The 25,087-nt window shown below is 40.3% G+C and overlaps 1 protein-coding gene across 1 annotated transcript in view; it reads left to right on the top strand.

Annotated features, from left to right (window-relative positions):
• The window catches only part of RFTN2 (raftlin family member 2), a 100,464-nt gene extending 78,056 nt beyond the window's left edge, over positions 1–22,408 (top strand). Inside the window, exons 8-9 of the mRNA XM_056534987.1 lie at positions 11,207–11,294; positions 16,052–22,408. Of these exons, the coding sequence (XP_056390962.1) occupies positions 11,207–11,294; positions 16,052–16,318 (355 nt within the window). The 3' untranslated portion in view covers positions 16,319–22,408. The remainder of the gene's footprint in view (positions 1–11,206; positions 11,295–16,051) is intronic.
• The last annotated feature ends 2,679 nt before the right edge of the window (positions 22,409–25,087 follow it).

The following is a 25,087-nucleotide window of genomic DNA, read 5'->3' as shown; positions in this document are numbered from 1 at the left end:
CTTGACACGTTCCTTGAGGGGTGTAGTTTCCCAAATAGTATGCCATGTGTTTTTTTGTTTTTTTTTTTGCTGTTCTGGCACCCTGGGGACTTTCTAAATGCAACATGCCCCGCAAAAACCATTTCAGCAAAATTCTCTTTCAAAAAGTAAAATTTTGCTCCTTCTCCTTCTAAGCATTGTAGTGCGCCAGCAGAGCACTTAACATCCACATATGGGGAGTTTTCTTAATTATTAGAAATTGGGCTTCAAATTTTGGGGTCCATTTTCTCCTTTTACCCCTTGTAAAAAAAGAAAAATTTGAGGTAACACCATCATTTTAGTGTTAAAAATAACGTTTTCTATTTTCACGTCCAGCTTCAACGCAAAGTTGTCAAACACCTGTGGGGTGTTATGGTTCACTATACCCCTTGTTATGTTCCTTGAGGGGTGTAGTTTCCAAAATAGTATGCCATGTGTTTTTTTTTTTTTTTGCTGTTCTGGCACCATGGGGACTTCCTAAATGCAACATGGCCCCCAAAAACCATGACAGCAAAATTTGTTTAAAAAAAAAAAATCCTACAGTTGCTCTTTCCCTCTTGAGCCATGTTGTGAGCCCACAGAGAACTTTATGTCAACATATGAGGTATTTACGTACTCAAGAGAAACTGTGCTACAAATTTTGGGGGGCTTTTTCTCCTTTTACCACTTTTAAAAAATAAAAAAAATGGGGCAACAAGAACATGTTAGTGTAAAAAAAACACAGATTTTGATTTTCCTCCACTTTTTGAATGTCATTTTGAAAACTTTGAGGGGTGTAGTTTCTATAATGGGGTCATTTATGGGGTATTTCTCACAGAAAGGCCCCTCAAATCCAGTTAAAACTTAACTGGTCCCTGAAAAATTCTGATTTTGAAATTTTCATGAAAATGTTGAAAATTGCTGCTATACTTTGAAGCCCTCTAATGTCTTCAAAAAGTAAAAATAGGTCAATTTTATGATGCCAACATAAAGTAGACATATTGTATTTGTGAATCAATATAAAATTTGTTTGGAATATCCATTTTCCTTACAAGCAGAGAGTTTCAAAGTTAGAAAAATGCAACATTTTCAAAATTTTCAAGAAATTTTGTGATTTTTTACCAAGAAAGGATGCAAGTAACGACAAAAATTTACTGCTATGTTAAAGATGAATATGTCACGAAAAAACTATCTCGGAATCAGAATAATCGGTAAAAGCATCCCATAGTTATTAATGCATAAAGTGAAAGTGGTCAGAATTGCAAAAAAGGGCTCAGTCCTTAAGGTGAAAAAGGGCTGAGTCCATAAGGGGTTAAGGTGAGTGTTAGTTGGAAGCAAGTTGGACTGGGCATCAAAGACAGAGATCCCATTTTGGCATAAAAAGGAGGAGGATAGTTCAGTCTTTTTAAGCGCTTGGTGTGGTTAAGGTGATTGGCATTGCCATCCCTCAAAGTACACCATAACCTCAAGCGCACTGCACCCCCTATTCCTTTCTATGGCAAATATTCATATACATACTGGGTGGGAATAGGGACGGGGCAGAGGTGGGGACATGGGTGGAGTCTTGCTGGGGGTCCTTACTTTATTTGGTCCGGGGGCCCTGAGTGGTGTCAGTCCGCCCCTGCCTGTGAGTCTTGTCTACCTGTTTGTTATGTTCGTTGATTGTGTTTGTGTATTGAGCCAGCCAGTTTGTGCATGTACCAAGTATTGTCGTGGGGTATCTATTCAGCAAGCAGTGCGCTCATGAATTATTCGCGAGTGGCTTTGAAACATGATCCTAACAACAGATGTGCGTATCTGGGTGCAGTCCCCCATCATGTGACCTGTCACTTGGCAACAATCTATGCAGTGGGCTGATAGGCCCATCTATGAGTGACTTCAAAGAAAGAGTCTCTGTGTAGACTGTGCAAAAAGCCCGACTATGGAGATTCACCATCTCCACCAAACACATGTGTATAAGCAAGAGTGGGCTACACTTTCAATTCAATAATTCCAGCACTCACGGTTAGATGATTCTTTTTTTTCTTTTATTCCTTATTTCGGATCTTTTCTGTAGTACAAAACAGTAGTAAAAGATAGGATGTCGGCACACATCCAGTGCAGCAGAAATCTGTGTTCACTATCTAGGAGCCATCAGGGTCGTGACGTGATGTTTTGGGGGACCTCCCCCTTACTCATGCGTACTAGATCCTGGAAATCGGGAGGAAGATATAGGAGTCTAACACCTGTATTAGATTCAATCAGTACCGCTAAGGTAAAGTTAGTGCATTTTCTCTATGTGTATAATGTCCAAAGGGACTAATATCTAAGAAATTGACATATTGTGTGAGACTACTAATCTAAACCAACATGAGAAATAAATATTTTGCAAAAAAGCTTTATAACTACAGACTTCATTTAAGCCTGATGAGGAAGTCGTTTCCATAAAAGTAATCCAATAGGCTTCCCTTTGCAAGAGACGCTTGCGGTTCTGTGCTTCATTCGCTTCTATGTGAATTTGCTCCAATATTTGCCATCGGAGCTCGTTCACATTATGATTATTTTCTAAAAAATTTCTCGCTACTGTAGTCTCGCTTTAGTTAGTAGATTATCCTACCTTTTTTGTTGTTAATGCTTTCCTAATATTATTTTTATGTTCTGCAATCCTTAGTTTAATTTTTCTACTAGTCTGACCTATATAGTTTTTACCGCACGGGCATTTCAACATGTATATAACATTTTCGGTGTTACATGTGTAAAAGCCGCGACATGGAATGTTAGACCCTTTTTTTGGATGTGAATATTTTCACCTTATATAATATTATTACAATGAGGAAACGATAAGCATGGGTATGTACCTTTTTTCTTTGTTCCCAAAATGGTTTGAAAATCTTTTTTCTTTCTTGAGATGTCACCTCGTATTATTTTATTACCTATAGTCTTTCCTTTGCTATGTACAAACATGGGGTTTTTTTGAATAATTTTCCATATTTAGTATCAGATTTTAATATTCCCCAATATTTATTAATTGTTCTTTTAATTAAATTAGTATGTCTATCATATGTACCAATGTACATTACTCTCTCGATCTTTTTATTTTTCTCTTGTTTCTTAAGTAAATCTGTTCTGTCTAGTGTAGATACTTCATTCTCTATTTTTTTTTTATTCTTTTCTAGAATAGCCTCTATTTTCAAATTTTTTCCTAATGATGTTTTTATTTCTTTCGTATTCTTCTTTTTTATTAATTATTCTTTTTGCCCTGATATATTTACTTTTAGGTAAACCTCGAAAAATACTAGGATTATGGAAACTATTTTTATGTAACATATTTTTATCCGTATTTTTAACATATAATGTGGTATCAAATGTTTTTTCATTTTTCGTGACTTCTACGTCTAAAAATGTAATTTTATTAGGATTATGTGTAATAGTAAATTTAATCGTAGGGTGTACCATATTCAAATTATGTACAAACTCGAGGAGAGATTCCTCAGTTCCCCCCCAAAACATGAAGACATCGTCCACATAACGTAACTATGTCAGTGGGGTCTCCATGTCCGGGGAGGAAAAGACGAATCTCTCCTCGAATGCATGCATGAAAATATTTGCCAAACTGGGGGCGACGGGAGACCCCATCGAAGTCCCGCCTACTTGTAAGAAGAACTTTTTATCAAAACGGAAATAATTTCTATGCAGGACAAAATCCAAAATATTCATCAAAAATGAAATCATTTGATAAAATTTTTGTTTTTACAGAGGGCCTCATGTATACATTCTGCACCTTCTATTTGAGGGATATTAGTATATAAACTTTGTACGTACATTGTACATAAAAATTTTACATTTGTAGCATCAATGGCATTAAGACATTGTAGAAAATGAGTAGTATGAAGACAATGATCTAACTTTTTTACCTCAGGTTGGAGGAAACTAGTGCTGGAATTTATTGAATTGAAAGTGTAGCCCACTCTTGCTTATACCCATCTATGAGTGAGGTCACTAATGCCCTCTCATTGACTGTATTCTCACGTGACCAAATGTAATTTAGAGCGTTAGGCAGCAGACGGATGACATCATTAGCCACTGGCAATCGGACCACAGGATATATCAAATTATACAGGTCAGGTGCATCTAGTTTACCTATTATTCTTGTTTTACTTGTTAATGGACTGCATTGTCATTTAGTCCATTGAGTTCTATAATTGGCTTTTGGCATATATATTAATATATGTTCCCAAAAGACTCCAATTTCGCCATGCCCCCTGACAAAGCCACAAGGAAGTGAAATGTACATTGTGGTACATATGCGGTGGGTAGTGCGGACTCACACATGGCTGTATTTCTGTGGTTAAGAACTCATGGCTGTATTTCTGTGGTTAAGAATTCTGTTTTTTGCCACTGGCAGAGTTTAGGCTGGTGTGCTATCTTGCTGCACTTGTTTTTTTAATACAGTGATCCCTCAACATACAATAGTTTCAACATACAATGGTCTTGTCTGGACCATTGTAACTTGAAACCAGACTCAACATACAATAGTACGGACAGTCCAGATCTGTGAAACGTGTGGTTGGACAAACTGACCAATCAGAACGGGCATTTTACTTGTAAAATACCTGTATTACTGAAGTGCATGTACTGACTGGCTGTCTGGTAGATCTCCCTATAGTACAGGGAGGTACTACATGTTCTGTACTACTCTTTACCTAAGCCAGGGATGGGTTGCTCCAGGCGAGAGCTCCATATTACTTTTTTTTAGGACATTGTGTGTACTGTACAGGACTCTGAAGAAGCTCCTGCCCTCTACATTGGCAGTAATTTACAGCTCCCAGCAGATCTTTCTTACTTTTTTTTTTATATAGAAGGACGTGCTTTATCTGTATTAGTTATCTACTTATTTTTCTTTAATCCTCACTTCTTCCTATTTCTGGATGGCATTTTGGTGGCTTTAGAACCAATTACCAGGTTTCAATAAAGTTATGCTCTCAACATACAATGGTTTCAACATACAATGGTCAACCTGGAACCAATTAATATTGTAACTTGAGGGACCACTGTATGCAGTATATTAGTGCTGCTTTGATTTGTGCAGCTGGTGTTCCATGTCCCCCTGGTTTTCCTGTCTGTCTTTTTTCTTCCAGTGTTTTGCCTCCTCCACGCATTTTTCTGTTTGTGAGTGTACAATGGTGTCCATATGATCATTCTTTTATCCATGTTTTTATGTAATAATGTTTATTCTGTAGAGATTTTGTATTTGTGTTGTTGGTGCCTCCTATTTCAGTGCGGATAATTCCTATACCTGTAAGGGTGAGAGCACACTTGGGGGCCAGGTTGTATTTTTTTTCAAGGAGGAAAGTGTGCATCTGCCTTTACTTTAATTGAGCTGGTAAACATTCACACACAGGAGATAAGGCATTTGAAGGTTTGCTAGTAGGGCCAGCATTTTTTTGTGTGTCTGGTTTGTATATTTATTATATACAGTTGATAACTTGGATCACAAGAACCCTTAAATGTATCATCCACTAATTTTGATTAAAACATAACTTTTATTATATGCTGTAATGTGAATTAAAAACCTCAACCCACTTGTCTCATCAGTGTGTGTGTAGAAACTAAGTTGCATTGTAGCATGCCACTGCATACAACAATTTGGGTATGTCACAGTGTTGTGGCTACAGTCCACATACTCCACACTTTAAACACACTAGGACCATATAGGGGATTGTTTTAACAACTGACACTTGGGGTGTGGCGAGAACATGGTGCTGTGAGGACGTGTGCTGAGAGAGTTCCCGCCCTTCACATTCTATTTAACTGCTCTGGGGTGCAGCTACATGGGAAGAAACTAAATCTGCCAGGAAGAAGGCTTCCTCTGTTCCCCCATCTCCTCAGAGAGACCAGTCAGCTGTCAGCATATTTCACCCGCTTCCATCCACCACAAAGTGGGTCCGTGCCGCTGAGCTACTTCCTCCACTGTGACCGGCCGGACCCTCGTCTCCTATCCCTGGCACCTGCTATGGTAGCTCCAGTCACCCAGCCTACCTCTGCTCAGCCTGCACAGTGCTCGGATGCCCCCAGCTGTTCCAGAGCTCCTGCTGACAGCACTGCTGCTCCAGATACACAGCCACATGGTGCGCAAGATGGTGGGTGGCTCCTGTCGGCTCCTGCAGTGCGCGCAGCCCCAGTCTCCTCCACTGCACCTCGGCTGCCAGCTCCCGCTTCTCCTGTCAGTATGGACCTTCGGCATGCCACTGCCTCTCCTCTCCAGGCAGTCACCCCCATAGTGCTTTCAGCCCACACATGGCCCGAGGTAAGCCTGCATGACTGCCAGGGTCGGGCCCTGCCAGCCTCAGACCCTCATGAGCCTCCCTTAAGGGAGGACATCTGCAGGGGACTCTCAAATCCCGCTTCACCTGTCCCAGTCCTTTTACTGGACCTTCTTCTAGCGGGGGAACCCTACTGCTCCAAGGCCCCACTTTCATCTCCTGGACTGTCGGACCCTAACCCTAATCACACCTTGGGAGTCTGTACAGCAACGGATTGTGGGCCCTCAGCAGCTGTCCCTATCCTCTCCTCCCCCAGACATTCCTCCAAGCTTGGCAGGAACTCCACCAGTATTCCTGGACACAGTCTCTCGTCCTTGCCCCTCCGACTTTTCCCTCCGCTATGGATGCCCATTTGGTCGCCCTGGCTGTGGAGACCTCCTCCTCATATGATGGTCATCTGGTGAGACTCTGGCAGACCTGCGCTCCCTTGTTATGTCTTTACCTACTAAGGAGGACTTTTCATCTTAAGCAAAGCAAGTGGTTGCGGAGTGCAGACAGGAGTTTGCTGCGCTCCACACTGATCTTTCAACTCTATCCGCCAGAGTGGATGTGATTGAGTCTGCCCAGGAATCGCCCTCCACGTCTCTCCAAGCACTGCAGATCAGCTGGTCACCCTACAACAGCATCTGGATGACATTGAGAATCGCAATATGCGGAACAATATCCGCCTCCGCGTCTTACCAGAGGCAGTGGGTCCTGAGGAACCTACTCCTGCCTTATTGGCTATCTTCAATAATCTACTGGACTGCTCTCCGGGTGCTCACATTTAACTGGATAGTGCTCACAAAGCTCTGTGCCCTCCTTCTTCGGATTACCAGCACTCACATGATGTTATTTGCAGAGTTCATTTCTACGCTATTGAGGAAGACATCCTGCGGAAGGCACGAGCCCTTCGGCAGATCTTGTACAAGGATGTTCCGGTTCAGCTGTTCCCTGACTTGTCCAGGCACACTCTGGCCCAGATAGCTGCTCTCTTGTTCTCTGGGAACAAGACATTCCATACTGTTGGGGATTCCCCTTTGCTCTAATGGTGCGAAAGGATGGGCATACCTTCACCGTTAGACTGCTTCCTTGTTAGACTGTCCCCCTTAGTATCTGCTGCTGCAGTCCCTCTGCTGCTAACTGATTTTTAGTGTTTACTTGTCCTTGTCGTGTTCTGTGGGTGTTCCTCTTCTAGTTTTTTGCTTGCTGAGTCTTGTATTGGGTTCTTCTCCTAGTCTCGTGGTTTGTCTTGGTCGATCTTGTTACTGACTGATTTTTCTCCTTCTAACCCTCCTTCCCTTTTTCGTTTTTGATTTTTTCCTGACCAGGGGATCCTCAAACCTTTGCGTGGGTCCGCTCCAGGCAGATACGGTCGTACAGTAACGCAACATCCTTTGATGCAAGGGGGCTGACCATTCCATTTAAACAAGCCCAGATCCTTTATTATAACTTCTTTTCATCCCCTCGTATTGATTATGTCCTGATTCAGCATAGCTCCCTGCCCTGGCTCCCACAAACCTCGATTGGGAGCATCCTGTGCACCAGTATTTTGTCTCGCTCTCTGTGGTCTTGGAGGTTGAAGGAATCTTTACTCTTGGATACCGTGTGTGCTGCTTATCTTACACAGGCCGTCTCCAATTTTGCTAGTGATCACGCTGCTGATAGCACTATACCTCCTATGCGCTGGAAATCTCTCAAATGTGTTCTTTAGGGCATACTGGTGAAGCATGGCTCTCATCTTAAAACACAAAAAGCCCACACCCTACGGACTGCCCTCTCTCTCAATCGGTTCTTAAGGACCTGGAACTTGGCAGGATGGAGGTGAAGCGCCTCCTCGAGGCCTCTTGGAGGCTGCAAATTGGTTGCAGAAAATATTATGAATATGAAGAGAGCTGTCGTATGCTGGCCAGGGCATTGCGAACCAGACTCACCCAATCTCACATTCCCTGCATTAGGCCTCCTGTTCACACCACAGCTGACATCCTTTCCTTTTTTCATACTTTCTTTTCTGATCTCTACAATTTTCCTCCTGCCTCTGCTTTTTCCCCTTCCTCTCCTTTTTTTTTTTACCCTCTTCCCCCTTCTCGTCCCTCTCCTCAGACACTGTAGAGTCCCTGGAGGCACCTTTTTCAGCCGAGGAACTTGCCTGAGTGATAAAGGACCTTCCAGGGGGAAAAAGCCCAATCCCAGAGGGCTACACTGCTAAGTTCTATAGTCTTGGAATCTCCCCCTCTAATGTTGTCAGCCTTCAACCTCCCTCTCCACTCCCTTCCCCTGCTTCTACTCTACTCATCCCTAAGTTGGGGAAGGATCCAGTTATGCGGAAGTTACCGTCCCATATCCCTTCCAAATTTAGATCTGAAAATCTATTCCAAGCTGCTGGCCACCGCCTTAATTCCACTCTCCCTTCCCTCATTTAATTGGACCAGGTGGGCTTTGTGCCGAGGAGGGAAGCCAGGGACAACCTGTATAAGAATTTAGATAAACTGTGTCCCTTTGATGGTCTTATGGTCCTGTCTCTGGACACAGAAAAAGCCTTCGTTCATGTGTCCATGTCCTCCTTGGTTGAAACCCTCCGGCAACATTGGCGTAGGCCCAATATTCTCGGACAAAATATTAGCTCTGTACCAGTACCCGACGGTCTGCCTTAAAATTAATGGGTGCCTGTTTGCCCTGTTCTCAATTCACAATGGCACCAGGCAGTATTGTCCCCTTTCCCCTCTCTTGTAAGTCCTGGTGATGGAGCATTTACTGGCCTCTATACATGCTGACCCTGATATTCGTGGAGTCGTGGTAGGCGATAATGAATATAAATGCTCAGCCTCACCGATGGCCTTTTGATCTATCTCACTAATCCACTAGTTTCTCTTCCAGTACTCTTGGTTTGTCTCTGAGTTCAGCTGCTGGTCCATTTTTTAAATAAATTCTTCACTAACGGGCGTACACTAGACTCCCACCGTTGTTAGTTCCCGTTTACTTGGCCTTCTGGCTTCTTTATTCCATCTTAATTACTCTCCTGTGCTCACCCGTTTTAGATCGGACCTGGCATTCTGGGACCGTAAGGAATTCTCCTGGTTCAGCAGGATTAACATACTTAAGATGACATTAATGCTGCGCCTATTATATTTGTTGCAAACTTTACCAGTTAACATTCCCACTGGGTTTTGGACGCAGCTGCAGCAGAGTTTTGGCGCTTTTGTATGGTCTTCCTCCTGCCCCAGAATCAGCAGACTCATTCTCTCTAGACACATGCTTCTGGGTGGAGCTGGGTTGCCTGAAGGCAGGCTTTAATTATTTCGCCTGTGCCCATGCAAGGGTCTTGAACATGTTCCACAATGTTGAGCAAAAACGCTGGGTATCACTGGTACAGGATCTTTGCCCTCATTCCGTTTCCACGCTCCCTTGGACATGGTCGCTCTCGGTTCGCGACACATTGCCCCTTTCCTTCTCCACATGGCACACCTTGGCTTCCCTGCACACATCTGGTGCCTCTCTGGTGGATCGGTCGGGCCCTCTTCTTCCTATATCAAATAACCCTGATTTTACCACCTGGTCTATCCTAGTCTGGAGGGGATTTTGGGCTCCTCACTCTCCTGTCCGTTACGTTTCTCCCACATCCTTGCAGGGGGTACACATAAACCCCTCTACGTCATTTTGAAATCATGGCCTGCATCTCGTCATGCTCCGTTTGCATATCTCCAACTGCAACACTTTTATTCTTCTGTGTCTGGTGGCTTTGATCTGCACTGCTCCCTTACCCCCTTTGAGCTGCTTTGTATGGCTTCATCCTGCCATCGGCATTCCATATCACACATCTACGGTCTCCTGCTTTCTCCCAGATCTCCCTCCCTATTGCTTGGCTTGGGAATCTGAGTTAGGTAGGCAGTTTATTCCATATATTGGGCCCAATGCTTTTGCCTGACTCACAAGGCAGTCATAGCATCCAAGGCCCAGGAAACCAGCTCTAAGATACTCTCAAGGGGGTACCGATGCTGTCTGTCCTTTACTGATGGTACCCAACAGTGCCAGATTCCTGCTGGTGGTGTGGAGCTGCCAGGGGCACGATGTTGCACATTTGGTGGAGTTGCCCTGCATTATTCTCTTTTTGGACCATGATCCTTGTGACGGTGGCAGATGTAATTGGACAGATTTACCTCCACCTGGCTGCCTAGGTCACAATTCTGCTCTTCTGATCGCTTTTATGCTCTGACCTAATTTGGAAGGGTCCAGCAGAGTTGACGCTTACGCAATGGTCTCCTGGTCTACCCCTTCTCCTTCCCCCATCCCTTTCCCCTCCCTCTTCTCTTCTCCTTCCATGTTCTTTGGTGTCTTGTCCTGTGTTGTTTGTTGCCTGTCCTTAGCCCTATTCCAGTTGCCCTATCCATACAAATAGGCCTTGTGCCTTTCTTAGTAATTTTTTATGCTTGGTTTTAGTTTTTACTACCATGACCCCCTGCCGCATCTTGATGGGTCTTTTAGTTTACCTTGCATTATTGTACCTGCACACTTGTTCTTGTTGTTTGAGCATTGCAGTTTCCTTTCTGGATGGACCGAATAGGTCAAATTTGTCTTTCTATTGGATTGTCATAAATGCTCTGTATGTTGTTTTTATTATATTGAATAAAATCGCTTTGAATTGGTAAAAACTGACACACATTACACAAAAGCTCCCCAGACATTTTGCTTTATCAAGGGCAAATGGCATGCAAACAAGCCAAAACAGGGTTTTTATGTAAAAAAGTAATTTTTTTTAATCTAACTAATGATTTATAAATGTAGAGTTACTGTTATCACATAGTGATCAATTGTATATTTAAACAGTTGAAACTAACCCTCCATCCATAGGTACAATTGTGTATAAATGGTTTGTATTTTTCATTAGATCCAGTATTGCCCAACTCTGTAACATCTGCTTATTATTTCAGTGAAGGGAATTTGACAACAAAGCAAATAATTTTTCTTCAAAGACCAGTTATGTCGCATTCATCTCAGTCATCAGTTCCATCATGTGAGGTAATTAAATATTTACAGACAATGTAATATTATACGATTCAATAACTTTCTACCGAAAAACATGAAACAGAGTTTCCTATAGAAGTTATTTTGATCAAATACACCATAATTAGTAGGCTGAGATTTATGAAAACTGTCTAAAAGAAAGTATTTATCCATGGCAACCGATCACAGCTTAACTTTGATTTTATATTCTGCTGTTGAAAAAAAAACTAAGTTTTTGTTGTGACTTATTCCTATAGGCAATAAAAACACATTTTCTTTGAGACATTTTAATAAATCTCCCTTGTCTTTAACCCTGTCACTAACAGATGCTTCTGATAATTTACAACTCTGATAGCTGGTGCAGTCACTAAGAACTATCACAAGCAGGGAATGACTGAAAAGAGCCTCCTTATACATGCCTGAGCTGCAACCAGGAGGACTCTAATTGGCTCAGCAAGCTGAACCATACCCAGGAGCACTGAGGCGCCATCCCAGCAACCAAAACAAACAACAGGGCTAGAAAACATTAACCCTACGAGTACTGGCAGAACCAGTCATCAGAGCTGGGCATTTAAACATTTTTTTAACTTAATTCATATATATATATATATATATATATATATATATATATATATATATATAACATTATGAGGATTATTATTTATAATTACTATATAACCTTCATATAGAGGGGGAGAGGGAACATGCCTAAGCCTAAAATCTTGATCTAAGCAGATATTTAGATGAATACCTGAATCTTCAAGTTTAAAGGGGTACTCCGGTGGAAAACTTTTTTTTGTATTCACTGGTGCCAGAAAGTTAAACAGATTTGTAAATTACTTCTATTAAAAAATCTTAATCCTTCAGTACTTATTAGCTGCTGAATACTACAGAGGAAATTATTTTCTTTTTTGAACACAGAGCTCTCTGCTGAATCACGAGCACAGTGCTCTCTGCTGACATCTCTGTCCATTTTAAGAACTGTCCAGAGTAGGAGAGCACTGTGCTCATGATGTCAGCAGAGAGCACTGTGTTCCAAAAAGTAAAGAATTTCCTCTGTATTATTCAGCAGGTAATAAGAACTGATTAATCTGTTTAATTTTCTGGCACCAGTTGATTTAAAAAAAAAAGTTTTCCACCAGATTACCCCTTTAAGTTGTACAGGATTTAGATATACCACGTATGCTTATGTCTTCATACCTTACATAGGTATATTTTTAACAAAATCTTCAAGTTTCAAATCTGGTTTTACTAAAAAAAAAAAAAAAAAAAAAAACAGGTATTAGAGTCCTTGAAAGTTGGGTGTACTTTCAGTTGCACTAAGAGTAGACAACTTGATGATTGACATAATCCTACCCAGTAAACCTATCATTTAAAGGAGTACTCTGCCCTAGACATCTTATCCCCTATAGAAAGGATAGGGGATAAGCTGTCTGATGGTGGGGACCGCCACAATCTCTCCTGCTGATGACTCACGATACAGGGGCCGGAGTATTGTGACGTCACGGCCTCTCGCCCCCTCAATGCAAGTCTTTGGGAGGGGGCAATGCGGCCTTCACGCCCCCTCCCATAAACTTGCATTGAGGGGGGGTGGCGTGACGTCACAAGGGGCCGTGACATCACAATATTCCGGCCACTGTATCGTGAGTCATCAGCAGGAGCGATCTTCGCTCCGTGCAGCTGATGACAAGCGTGTGCTGCAGGAGAGATTGCAGGGGTCCCCAGCAGCGGGACCCTGTGTTCAGACATCTTATCCCCTATACTTTGTATAGGGAATAAGATGTCTAGGGATAGAGTACCCATTTAAGGGCATGTGGCTATTGTAAAATATTTTAGTACTATGAATATACATCATGGTTTGCCTTACCACATGATCAACAGTAAGAGGGGTAGCAGCTTGAAAGTGTGCCAGGCTGTGCTACTTGACATGTATGGTGCCATCATGGTGCCATTAAGGCATGGGCTCCTGACTCGAGCCCGCGCCATACTGGGCGGCTCTCAGCTGATTACAGTAGCGATCGCCACAGCTGGATATTAACCATTTAGATAGCCATTGTCAGCTGTCAACTGTTGAGTTAGCCAAAGGGCTTCCCTCAGTTTCTGTCCCATCTGTGGCTCAGCTATTGATAGAACATCTTTTTAGCAGGATCTATCAATCGAGCGCTGAGCACACATATCAATGCAGTTCTATTGAGCTGCATTGCTCTGTATGAGGAATCTAATCATTCCTCCAAAAGTCCCCTAAGGGGACCAACAAAGTGTCAAAACAAATGAATAAAAGGTTTAACCCACACACATTAACCCCTTCTATATCAAAAGTTTAAACACCCACATTTTACCATTTTCCACATAAAAAACTAAGTAAACATAATAAAAATAAACATATTTGGTATCGCCAAGTGCATAATTGTCTGCACTATTAAAATAAAACATTATTTATCCAGTTGAATGTTGTAAATGTAAAACAAAAATCATACCTCAGAATTGTGTTTTTTTTCATGCTATCAAATAAGCGATTAAAAAGTCCCATCAATACCACAACGGTAAAAGTTTCTAAAAAGTCTGTAAAAAGTTTCAAATAAATTTTAGAATTAAAATTAGTAAAACATGATGAAAACTATACAAATTGGGTATTATTTTAAATCAAGCTGACCTAAAGTATCAAGATTACAAGTTAGATTGATCACACGGTAAATGTTGTAAAAAGAAATCCATATATTATGGCAAAATGAACAAAGACATTAGAAAGTACAATTGTTCCTATAAAAAATCCCTGGGTGTGTAGATAAAAAAATAAAAGAGTTATGGCTATTAAAGGGCGACGAGGAAAAAATGAAAGTGCAACAATGAAAATTTGCCTGGTCATTAAGGGGTTAAGCAGCTTGTCTGTCTCTCTCTCCTCGCCACTCTGCTTCAAGATAAAAAGGCAATTTTATATGTTTGTACCTTAAGAGATATACGGACAAGAACCCCGGCCAATCCCATGTGTATTGCTAGCTTCCTTAGGGATATCTAGTTGACCCCAACCCTGTTATTAGTTCTAGTTGACCTCAACTCTGTTATTAACCATTTCCTGCTCTATGACATATGTTAATGTGCCATGAGGTATATTTATATCATATAGCGTTAACAGTCTTTGAAGCAAGCACAGGTCCTGCACTCACTTCTAAGGTGTGTGAAAATGGCTACTATAAGCAGCCAGAACTCACCTCTAATGTCGGGCAGCAGCATTCATGCCAATTCGGGGCATGAATCCTTCAGATCCTGTGATTAAAATTGATCCCGGGATCTAAAAGGTAAAATTTTTGGTGCCGGTGGATTCTGGAGGGCTGATTAAGACCACCTGGGGGTAATAGCAGGGTCCCAATCAGCTATGATAAGCTACCATAGCAAAGGAAGGTCCCCTTATCTGCCTCCTACTGCCTATCACTGATGCAGCCAGGCTTAGCTAGGCTGTATTAGTAGGTTGTCGCTCAAACTGTGTAATGCTATGCCATAGGCATAGCATTATACAGTGAATGTAATCTAATAAGTCCCTATGTGGACTTAAAAAGTGTAAAATTAAAAAATTTCTCAAGTTATATAAAACCCCTTCCCCTTATAAAAATTCTCCCTTATTTTCCCATTTTACAAATTTTTTTTTTCAATTAACATATTTGGTAGATAAATACAATGTTCATGATCGCCCATGGCAAATGGTGTAAATGTAAAAAAATATCAGAAATACAGATTTTTAATCACATCATATATCAGAAAAAAATTAATTAAAAGTGATCAAAAAGTCTCACCAAACAAATGGTTCTGATAAAAGCTACAGATCATGGTGCAAAAAAAATTTGTCCTCATACACCCCTGTAAAATTTATAGAAGTCTGGAAAGAACAATGTTATGCATACCAATTTTGTAAAAAAAAAGTTAGCATTTTGTTAAGTAGTACAATAACAGTAAAATTATATAAATCGGTTATTACTTTAATCGCATTGACCTACAGAATAAAGATAACGCATAATTTTTACCATCAAGTGCACTGTGTAAAAACCAAACACCCCGAAAGTTGCAAAAATGCAGTTTTCTTTTAAAGTTCCATCCACAATAATAGTGTTACGCCAAGCGCTCCGGGTCCCTGCTCATCCCCGGAGCGCTCGGAGCGCTTGTTAGTCCAGAATTGCTAATTTTTGGTCACTTCATATACTAGAAAAGGTAGAGACAAACTTCGGCACTGCAAATGCTTTGATCTCCCATGATGCTCTTATAGCCAAAACAGTACCAAAGCATCATGGAAAATATAGTTCAAAGCATCTGCAGTGCCAAAGGTTGCCTTGTACGAAAAAACAAACAAAAAAATAACAATAGGAGGCGATCAAAACCTAAATTGTAAGAATAAAAAAAACTACAAATAACTATAAATCATGGGGGTATATGGGGAAAAAAAGTTTTAGGGGTCAGTCAATTTTAAGCCTACTCATTTTCTTCAAAAAGTTATCATTTTTTAAACTTAGTAAAATAAAACTAAACCTAAATAAATTAGGCATTGTTGTAAACATATTACCTACAGAATAAATATAACATGGCAAAAAAAAAAAACGCTTCACTAAAGGGCTAATAATTGGATTTATTTACTTATACTATATAAGGACTGAGTTGGATGTGCAAGGTTATTTCATTTTCGCAGGCTTTTTTTCTGTAGTTTGCAATATACTAAAATGTTATTTTACATATATTCACACTGATTTTGTTTTCAAATTATATTTACTTTCTAAATTGATTTGCAGAAAAAGATACAGAGACACTTAGTAAATGAGGAAAAAATTATCACATCCAACCGAAACATTGGACTTCAAACTCCTGGAACACGTGTAGATATGGGACACACATCAGAAGAACTGTACCTACCGTCTTCTAAGCAATACTGGAATAAAGAGAATCGTCAAGAATTTGGTGACTTTCCTGGATTTAACAGCAATGATAGCATGCTCCGGGATTTGGACGATTTACAGTTTGATCAAGAAGAAGGTGTCACACAAGTTACTTGTATGTGATTAAGACTTCTAACAACAAATCCATTTCTAACTTTTTGACATAAAATTAATTGCCTTGCCATTACATACAGGTATACAAATGTTTATATTTACTTACTTTGAAAAGATCTTCCCAGTATTATGGCTCGTAGGACACTGAACACAGCTATTCAAGTGCTTGTAAGACTGTATTACACATTTAACATTAAAAGGAATCGCTATAAATGTTTACATATTGTAAAATTCATAACTAGAAACATGTTGCCCAGATAACACAAATAGTAAGACATTTTCTTAATGAAATTTTTTCAAAATTCTGGCAACAAACCTGTATAATGTTTCTGATTAAGTGTTTGGCAAAAGTCTGGCATGACATTTTTTCACAGAGAAATGCCAACCAGCATTAAAGTGTCAGAGGAGTAAACAATATTTAAGTTTGATATCTTGAAATTATTTTGTGCTTTACTTTTGCAACCCAAAACCTTGTTGCTTTAAAATATACAATGTCAAACATACATAAAAGTATTGTGATATTGTGTAATTAACATAGTAATATTTTTATTTATGATACCATCAAATATTAAACTGCACATAATTGTCAAATAACAGTTATCTACCAGTAACATTTAAACCGTGTAATAGTTTGATATAATTATTCCTTTATTTAAACAATACATCGAAGAATCACAGGCCACAGCACAAAAGATGGAAGTCTCCGCATTCTTATATCTAGAGCTGTGATTTATTGGTTCCCACATGCAACGTTTCAGCTCAATGTAAGCCCATATTCTGAGTTAATGTCCCCACCCTCCAAAACACCCAAACAGAGATTGCGAAAACACTTACCCATTGTTAATATCCAGCTTTTTTTTTTTATATATATTTTTTTTTTGTATGCAGCCTCCAGTCACAGCTCTCCTGATCCACACTGCAGTATAAACCAACCAAATGTGATAAAATTTGCTGCATTCTAATTCTTTTTATGTCTGTGTCCTCTGCTGGTTCTCTTGATCTCTTCTCTGTAAGCCTTGTATTGTCTGCAGTCTGCCCATCTCCCTCACTCACTGTCCACTGTACAGAAGCAGAGATTCCTGCCTTTGACAAGAGCTGTTGCTCTTGTACTTACTTTTAATAGTGGCATACTATATGTTATGATGACACACACTATGATGTATCCCCTCCCCATTCCATCCATTGAGTTCAGTGGATTAAAGGGGTACTCCGGTGGTTAAGATTTTTGGCTATATTGCATCATCTTTTAATGTTGATGTTTTTTGCAATTGACATGTATTATATGTTTGTGTAGCATGTGTCTTTTTTGTTTGTAGTTCTGTGTTGGATCTCTTACTGTTGTCCACATGTTAGGATTAGGCTGTGGACAGCATGTCATGGCTTTTTTTTTTCTCTGTTCTTTCAGAACTGCATGAGAGAGATAAGCCACGCCCCCTCATCTCCCCCTCCAGGTGGTCACAGGTGTGCATGAGAGAAAGAATACAGAGCAGGGGGGAGAGAGGACATATACAGCTCCTCATCTCCCCTCCCCCTGCTCTGTCTTCTGAGGATGCAGGTCTGCACTGAAAGAAGACAGAGAAGATAAGAGTGTTATGTAAAGGGGAGGATAACAAGGTGCATGGGCTGGGGATGTATAGACTGCAGGGGAATAAATCTCGGACTGGGGATGATTTCTAAGTGTGTATGACACATGCTGGGAGTTGTAGTCCCTGTTATGTGTGTATGCTAGTGTTTACAAACCAGGGTGCCTCCAGCTGTTGCAAAACTACAACTCCCAGCATGCCTGGACAGACTTTGGGCATGCTGGGAGTTGTAGTTTTGCAACAGCTGGAGGCACACTGGTTGGGAAACACTGTCCTAGCCTATTCAGCATACAAATCATGCTACACCAGTTTCAAAACCAGTGTGCCTCCAGCTGTTGTAAAACTACAACTTCCAGCATTCCCTGACAGTCTTTGGGCATGCTGGGAGTTGTAGTTTTGCAACAGCTGGAGGCACACTGATAGGGGAAAAAAAAGGAGCCGCCCCAAAACAGCAAGGCATGTGGCATGCTGGGATTTATAATTTTCAGCACAGCAAGAAACAGGAAATAGAAGCAAAGATAGGAAAACAAAGTGGGGGATAAAAAGACAACAAAGAACGGTAATAGAGTAGCCTAAACAACAAGAATAGAAATGAAACAAAACAAATGGAAAAACACATTGACCACCGGAGTACCCCTTTAAAGAAGTTAATCAGTCTGAAAAAACAAACCGTACCCGCAGGATAGGGAATAAGTGAAAGATCAGTGGGGGTTAGACTGCTGGGACCCCCCTACGATCTCCTGCCCGGTGCCCCCTGCATGACTGAAGCTGTGGCTGACACGCCTCTTCTAGATTAGACTACTCCTTTAAATGTAGTGTTATAGTGACTGTGTTTGGTTAATTTATTAGCAAAAACTTATTTTTCCAGGATTAGCATCACGATTTTGCCATACTATTTTGAACTGTTTTGGAAAACTTATTCCCCAAAACTGCATGCAAGTGTGTGCTCAATATGGTTCCCATTGACTTCAAGGCAGTTTTTATAAAGGAAAAAAACCCTTTGTAAACAGAAAAACAGGACACAAAACTGGACACAAAATGGCAACAGCAAAAAAAAAGCACATAATCGTACACAACACAAATACAAAAACTTACACAACCAGATACATCTTGTAGGGTAATTTTTTTTGCCTCAGAGGTCAATGTATACGGTTTGCTATATGGTTGTATGCGGTTTTCAAATCCAAAACCGTATACGGGAACCGTATAGCAAAATCATGATGTGAATGCACCCTTAAAAATCAGTCACACAGTCACTATTATACTACATTTGGTGAATCAAACTTTATGGATCTGGCTTGGGTACTATCTTCTCTTAGAGATCGGCAATAACTGGTAACACACTATATACTCCTAGAGATCAGTGATAACTGGTAACACCCAGTGTGTGCGCGTAGCTAGGGTTGGTGTCACCTGGTGGGAAGAAAATTGTTTCATCCCACCCAGCAAGACACTAACTGCAAGATGTAGTAGCGTTGAAGGTTTACATGACTTTATTCTGCATGTTGCATAGTATACTACACAGCATGGCTAAGATCCTTTAGGAATGTGGATTTAAATGCTGCTGCAGCTCTGTTGTAGGTCTCTGCACGAGCTCCAATGCATGTCCTGACTGCTCCCACCACAAAAATAGTATATATGTATATGGCAGCTTGTAAAACTCAGGCCTAGATTTACCCCGTCATTCGTATTCTCTCCCTAAAATTTTTTACCCTTAGATGTCACCCTGGCCCCAAATGTTTTTTTTTTTTATATTTCAGTGCATCTCTGCATAATACAGCCCTGTACTTATTAACAGCACTATACAATGGCAAAAGAATTCCTCCTTGGGCTTATATACTGTATCTACTGCAAAGAACAAGAATAACTATACCCTTCATACAGCAACCATATAGTGATGGATACCTGTACTACACAGGCTATTTACCCACATAAGTCACTACATACTGTTCAAAACCATATATATTTAAAAACCAGCACTGCACAGGATACATGCACCATATAAGTGACCTTCTCTTTCCTTCTCCATCTGACAACCATGACAACTTCTCCCAAATGCCACTTGTCCATGCAGAGTATACTTCATTAGTGTACCATAAAAATATATAATATCCTCATAATACCCCAACTGTGCCCCCCACTCACAAATAACGTCCCTCCATATATAAATATGCCCCTGTGCCCACTCACATATAATGCCCCCTATGCCAACTAATATTTGCCCCAGTGCCCATATTTAAACATGCCCCATGTACTCTTATATATAAATATGCAACCCCTGTTAATGATGCCCCTGTGCCCAAACAGGAAAAATTAAAACAATTATACTTGCCTAGTTCAGGTTCCCACGATGTGCTCTCCTCTTCAGCTCTGCAGCCTATGAGCTGCAGTACCGGGATACCCCGGCCGACGCAATGACATCACATCATTGTGCCAGTTTGCAGGGGATCTCGCAGATGCTCAAAGGCTGCAAAGCTAAAAAGATTGCAGCTTATGACCGTGAAAAGCGGAGCAGGAACTGACAGCCCGCTATGCCATTCACTGAATTGCATCCGCCAAAGTATCCCGGGGTGACCCCACAGCAAGATGATTTTTACAAACTTTACAAAGTTTTACTCTTTATTCTTTTAAACATTTCTTTGCAGTGATGTTTGCTGCATATTCAGTACTTTTTAACTTTAGAATACAAGTTATATAGTTGACTATAATTGACAAAAAGGGAGTAGTATTAGGGTTTTACATAGCAGTTTTGACTGTTTTCCTAGAACCTTAGTTGATAGTCAAACCATGAGGAACAGTGCAGCATGGGCCACAATGGAATCCCATGGATTTTCGGCCTCTGTATGCTCTGTGTTATTAATTTAATAAAGAATCGTTTCACTAACAGATAGCAGCAACACAAACCATTTACAATGATGCACAAGCCAAACAACAAGAACTATGGTGAAAGGCTTGTATTTGCCTAATACAGCTTATTCATCCCAATAAAATGAAATGTGTTCTTGTAGCATCCCTCTCCATAGTCTAACATATTGTGACAAAATTGCAGGGGAAGATGATCTCTGAACTGTAGTAGTGGCGCAGCTACTTGCTTGTCTATGAGGGTGCCAATGTGACACATAGGAGTCAGTGTTTGTTCTAAATGTTATGTAATGTCAGTTTTTGCTAATGGACACTATGGCAAACCATAAATGTAGCTAGAGTTGCATGTTAAAATAGTATTGACAAAAATCTAGTCATACTTGTTTTGAAGGAATCTCATTGCAGCAACTAAATTTGTAGTCAGCATGGAGATAAGGTCAAAAATTGTCTAGCATTACAGCATATGAGGTGCCAAATCTAGTCTGTGTAAATTTATTGTATATTTATTTAAAAACTGTTAGGCGATGACATTTTCCACTACTGTTTTTTTAAGTATATTAGTAATCATCAAGTATTATTTTACATACAGTAGAATATGGCTTAACGTTATTTAATTAACAGCTAGACAGGAAATGATTATGCAGCAAGCATTGCATTCATCTTTGGGGAATATCAGTGGTAGCTCTGAGCTGTATTATTGTAGCTTATCATAATTAATAAAAAAACATTTAAGGGTAGGGTCACACGTATACGCACCGTTGTTCTCGCTGTGTGAAATCCGCTATATATTTTACTATGAGCAGACACAGTGGGCTACTAAGCGTCATCCCTGTGTGTGTAGTAAGGTTTGGAGGCCTCCAGGCAGCTCCGTGTATCTGCTCACAGGAGAATAGTGTATTTCTTGTTGTGCAGCAGATTTTGCGCAGTGTGAAATAGATATCATACGTGTTACCCTACCCTAAATAAAGGGTTAGGAAAATACCTAGTATTATTGCATATGATATGATTACTCTTATATATGTAACTAGCTGTTAATGTGAATAACAGCAAAAAGTATATTTGCTGCAACACATTTATATAAAGTTTTGCAATATTCGTAAATGCACTCATTATGGCCTTACTATTTAAAGGAGAACTACACTACTTTACTGCTCATACCCTATGCCTTCAACCTGCTGCCTGGGCTCCTTACATGACACTGCATTCAGCCTATCACCGGCCAAGGCGGGACATCGCCGCGGCCAGCGATACATTGACTGCAGTGTAACGATCCGTGCACATGGAAGGAAGAAGACCAGAGGCCCGAAGAGCTATAATGGCACAACGGGGGAACGGAGGAAGGTGAGTTAATGTTTGTTTCGTTTTTATTTATTTTTTTGCAGCCTGGGCACAACAGGATGAAGAAAATTTTCATTATTTTAAGTGTATTTAGAGCTACTGTACCACATTCTATACCACATTACTAATTATTTCAGTGAATGGTTGTTAAATAATTATTATCACCCACCAGATAGATTTTTTTTTTTACCAGTTATATAAGTAAAATGTTTATAAATCTAACTCCAACTGTATAGTAAAATAAGTGTCAATAAAAATTTATTTTGCAATGTTATATTTTACTTGTTTATTAAAAAAAAATAATAATAATAAAGCAAGCTAAATATGGGTGCTGTGATTTAATGGTATTCCGGTATTTTATTTGACTATGCTACGGGAATGGTTGACCTCTGAACCTTCACATCATGTATTTCTGGTGTTCCTATACAGTGGGGATCAAAAATTTGAGCACCCCAGGTAAAAATTTGTATTAATGTGCATAAATAAGCCAAGGAAAGATGGAAAAAATCTCCAAAAGGCATCAAATTACAGATGAGACATTCTTACAATATTTCAACAAAAGTTAGATTTTATTTCCATCATTTACACTTTCAAAATAACAGAAAACAAAAAAATGGCGTCTGCAAAATTTTGGGCACCCCTGCAGAATTTATAGCATGCACTGCCCCCTTTGCAAAGCTGAGACCTGCCAGTGTCATGGATTGTTCTCAATCATCATCTGGGAAGACCAGGTGATGTCAATCTCAAAGGTTTTAAATGCCCAGACTCATCTGACCTTGCCCCAACAATCAGCACCATGGGTTCTTCTAAGCAGTTGTCTAGAAATCTGAAACTGAAAATAGTTGGCGCTCACAAAGCTGGAGAAGGCTATAAGAAGATAGCAAAACGTTTTCAGATGTCAATATCCTCTGTTTGGAGTGTAATTAAGAAATGGCAGTCATCAGTAACAGTGGAAGTTAAAGCAAGATCTGGAAGACCAAGAAAAATATCAGACAGAACAGCTTGCAGAATTGTGAGAAAAACAATTCAAAACCCACATTTGACTGCACAATCCCTCCAGAAAGATCTGGCAGAAACTGGAGTTGTGGTGCACTATTCCACTATAAAGAGATACTTGTACAAATATGGTCTTCATGGAAGAGTCATCAGAAGAAAACCTCTTCTACGTCCTCAAGACAAAAATCAGCGTTTGAGCTTTGCAAATGAACATATTGACAAGCCTGATGATTTTGGAAACAAGTTCTGTGGACCGATGAGGTCCACAGAAAATTTTGGATGCCAACTTGATGCCATCTGTGAAAAAGCTGAAGTTAAAGAGAGGATGGCTTTTACAAATGGATAATGTTCCTAAACACCCCTCAAAATCCACAGGGGATTACATCAAGAGGCGTAAACTGAAGGTTTTGCCATGGCCTTCACAATCTCCTGACCTTAACATAATTGAAAATCTATGGATAGACCTTAAAAGAGCAGTGCGTGACAGACAGCCCAGAAATCTCAAAGAACTGGAAGACTTTTGTAAGGAAGAATGGGCAAAGATACCTCAAACAAGAATTGAAAGACTCTTGTCTGGCTACAAAAAGCATTTACAAGCTGTGATACTTGCCAAAGGGGGCAGTACAAGATATTAACTCTGCAGGGTGCCCAAACTTTTGCAGATGCCATTTTTTTGTTTTCTGTTATTTTGAAAGTGTAAATGATGGAAATAAAATCTAACTTTTGTTGACATATTATAAGAATATCTAATCTGTAATTTGATGCCTTTTGGAGATTTTTCCATTTTTTCTTGGCTTCTTTATGCACATTTATACAAATTTTTACCTGGGGTGCCCAAACTTTTGATCCCCACTGTAGACAAAGCATGCAACACATGCCGACACACTGCTCAATGCAAAATGTAGAGGGGGGGGGGAGTGCAGCTCCCCAATAGGCCACGTAGTGGAGGGAACTGAGGTTAACTGTAGGGCACACAATACCCAAAGTGCAAACAAATTATCCATAGATTTTCAATTATGTTGAGGTCAGGAGATTGTGAAGGCCATAGCAAAACCTTCCGTTTACGCCTCAACGTAAATCCCCGTGGATTTTGAGGTGTGTTTAGGATCATTATCCATTTGTAGAAGCCATCCTCTCTTTAACTTCAGCTTTTTCACAAATGGCATCAAGTTAGCATCCTAATTTTGCAGAAATTTTATTGAATCCATTTTTCCTTCTACTCGTGAGATGTTCCCTGTGCCACTGGCTGCAATACAACCCCAAAGCATGATTGATCCACCCCATGCTTAACAGTTGGACAGAGGTTCTTTTCATTAAATTCTGTTCCCCTTCTTCTCCAAACGTACCTTTGCTAATTCTGGCCAAAAAGTTTAATTTTAACCTCATTGGTCCACAGAACTTGTTTCCAAAATGCATCAGGCTTGTCTATACGTTCATTTGCAAAGTTTAAATGCTGATTTTTGTGATGAGGACATAGAAGGTTTTCTTCTGATGACTCTTCCATGAAGACCATATTTGTACAAGTATCGCTTTATAGTGGAATAGTGTACCACAACTCCAGTGTCTACCAGATCTTTCTGGAGGGATTGTGCAGTCAAATATGTGTTTTGAATCGTTTTTCTCACAATCCTGCGAGCTGTTCTGTCTGATATTTTCTTGGTCTTCCAGATCTTGTTTTAACTTCCACTGTTCCTGATGACTGCCATTTCTTAATTACATTCCAAACAGAGGATATTGACATCTGAAAATGTTTTGCTATCTTCTTATAGCCTTCTCCAGGTTTGTGAGCGTCAACTATTTTCAGTTTCACAAATTCATAGAGGTAAAGAAAAGAACGGAGCACTGACCAGTCTGTAGCTGCAGGGATCTTTATTCACTTCATGCAATATTCCATGTGAAGGGGGAGAGCGGATGGCAGGTGAGACTTCGGGCAACGGACCGTATCGCGCGTTAGTGCTTCCTCAGGCCCTACGTCAGCACGTCCTTAGGTGTGCTTTTA

The sequence above is a fragment of the Hyla sarda genome, chromosome 8 (assembly GCF_029499605.1).
Source record: "Hyla sarda isolate aHylSar1 chromosome 8, aHylSar1.hap1, whole genome shotgun sequence".
NCBI classification, from domain to species: domain Eukaryota; kingdom Metazoa; phylum Chordata; class Amphibia; order Anura; family Hylidae; genus Hyla; species Hyla sarda.
The sequence above is the reverse complement of the archived record's forward strand: the minus strand, read 5'-3'. Positions and strand labels throughout refer to the sequence as shown.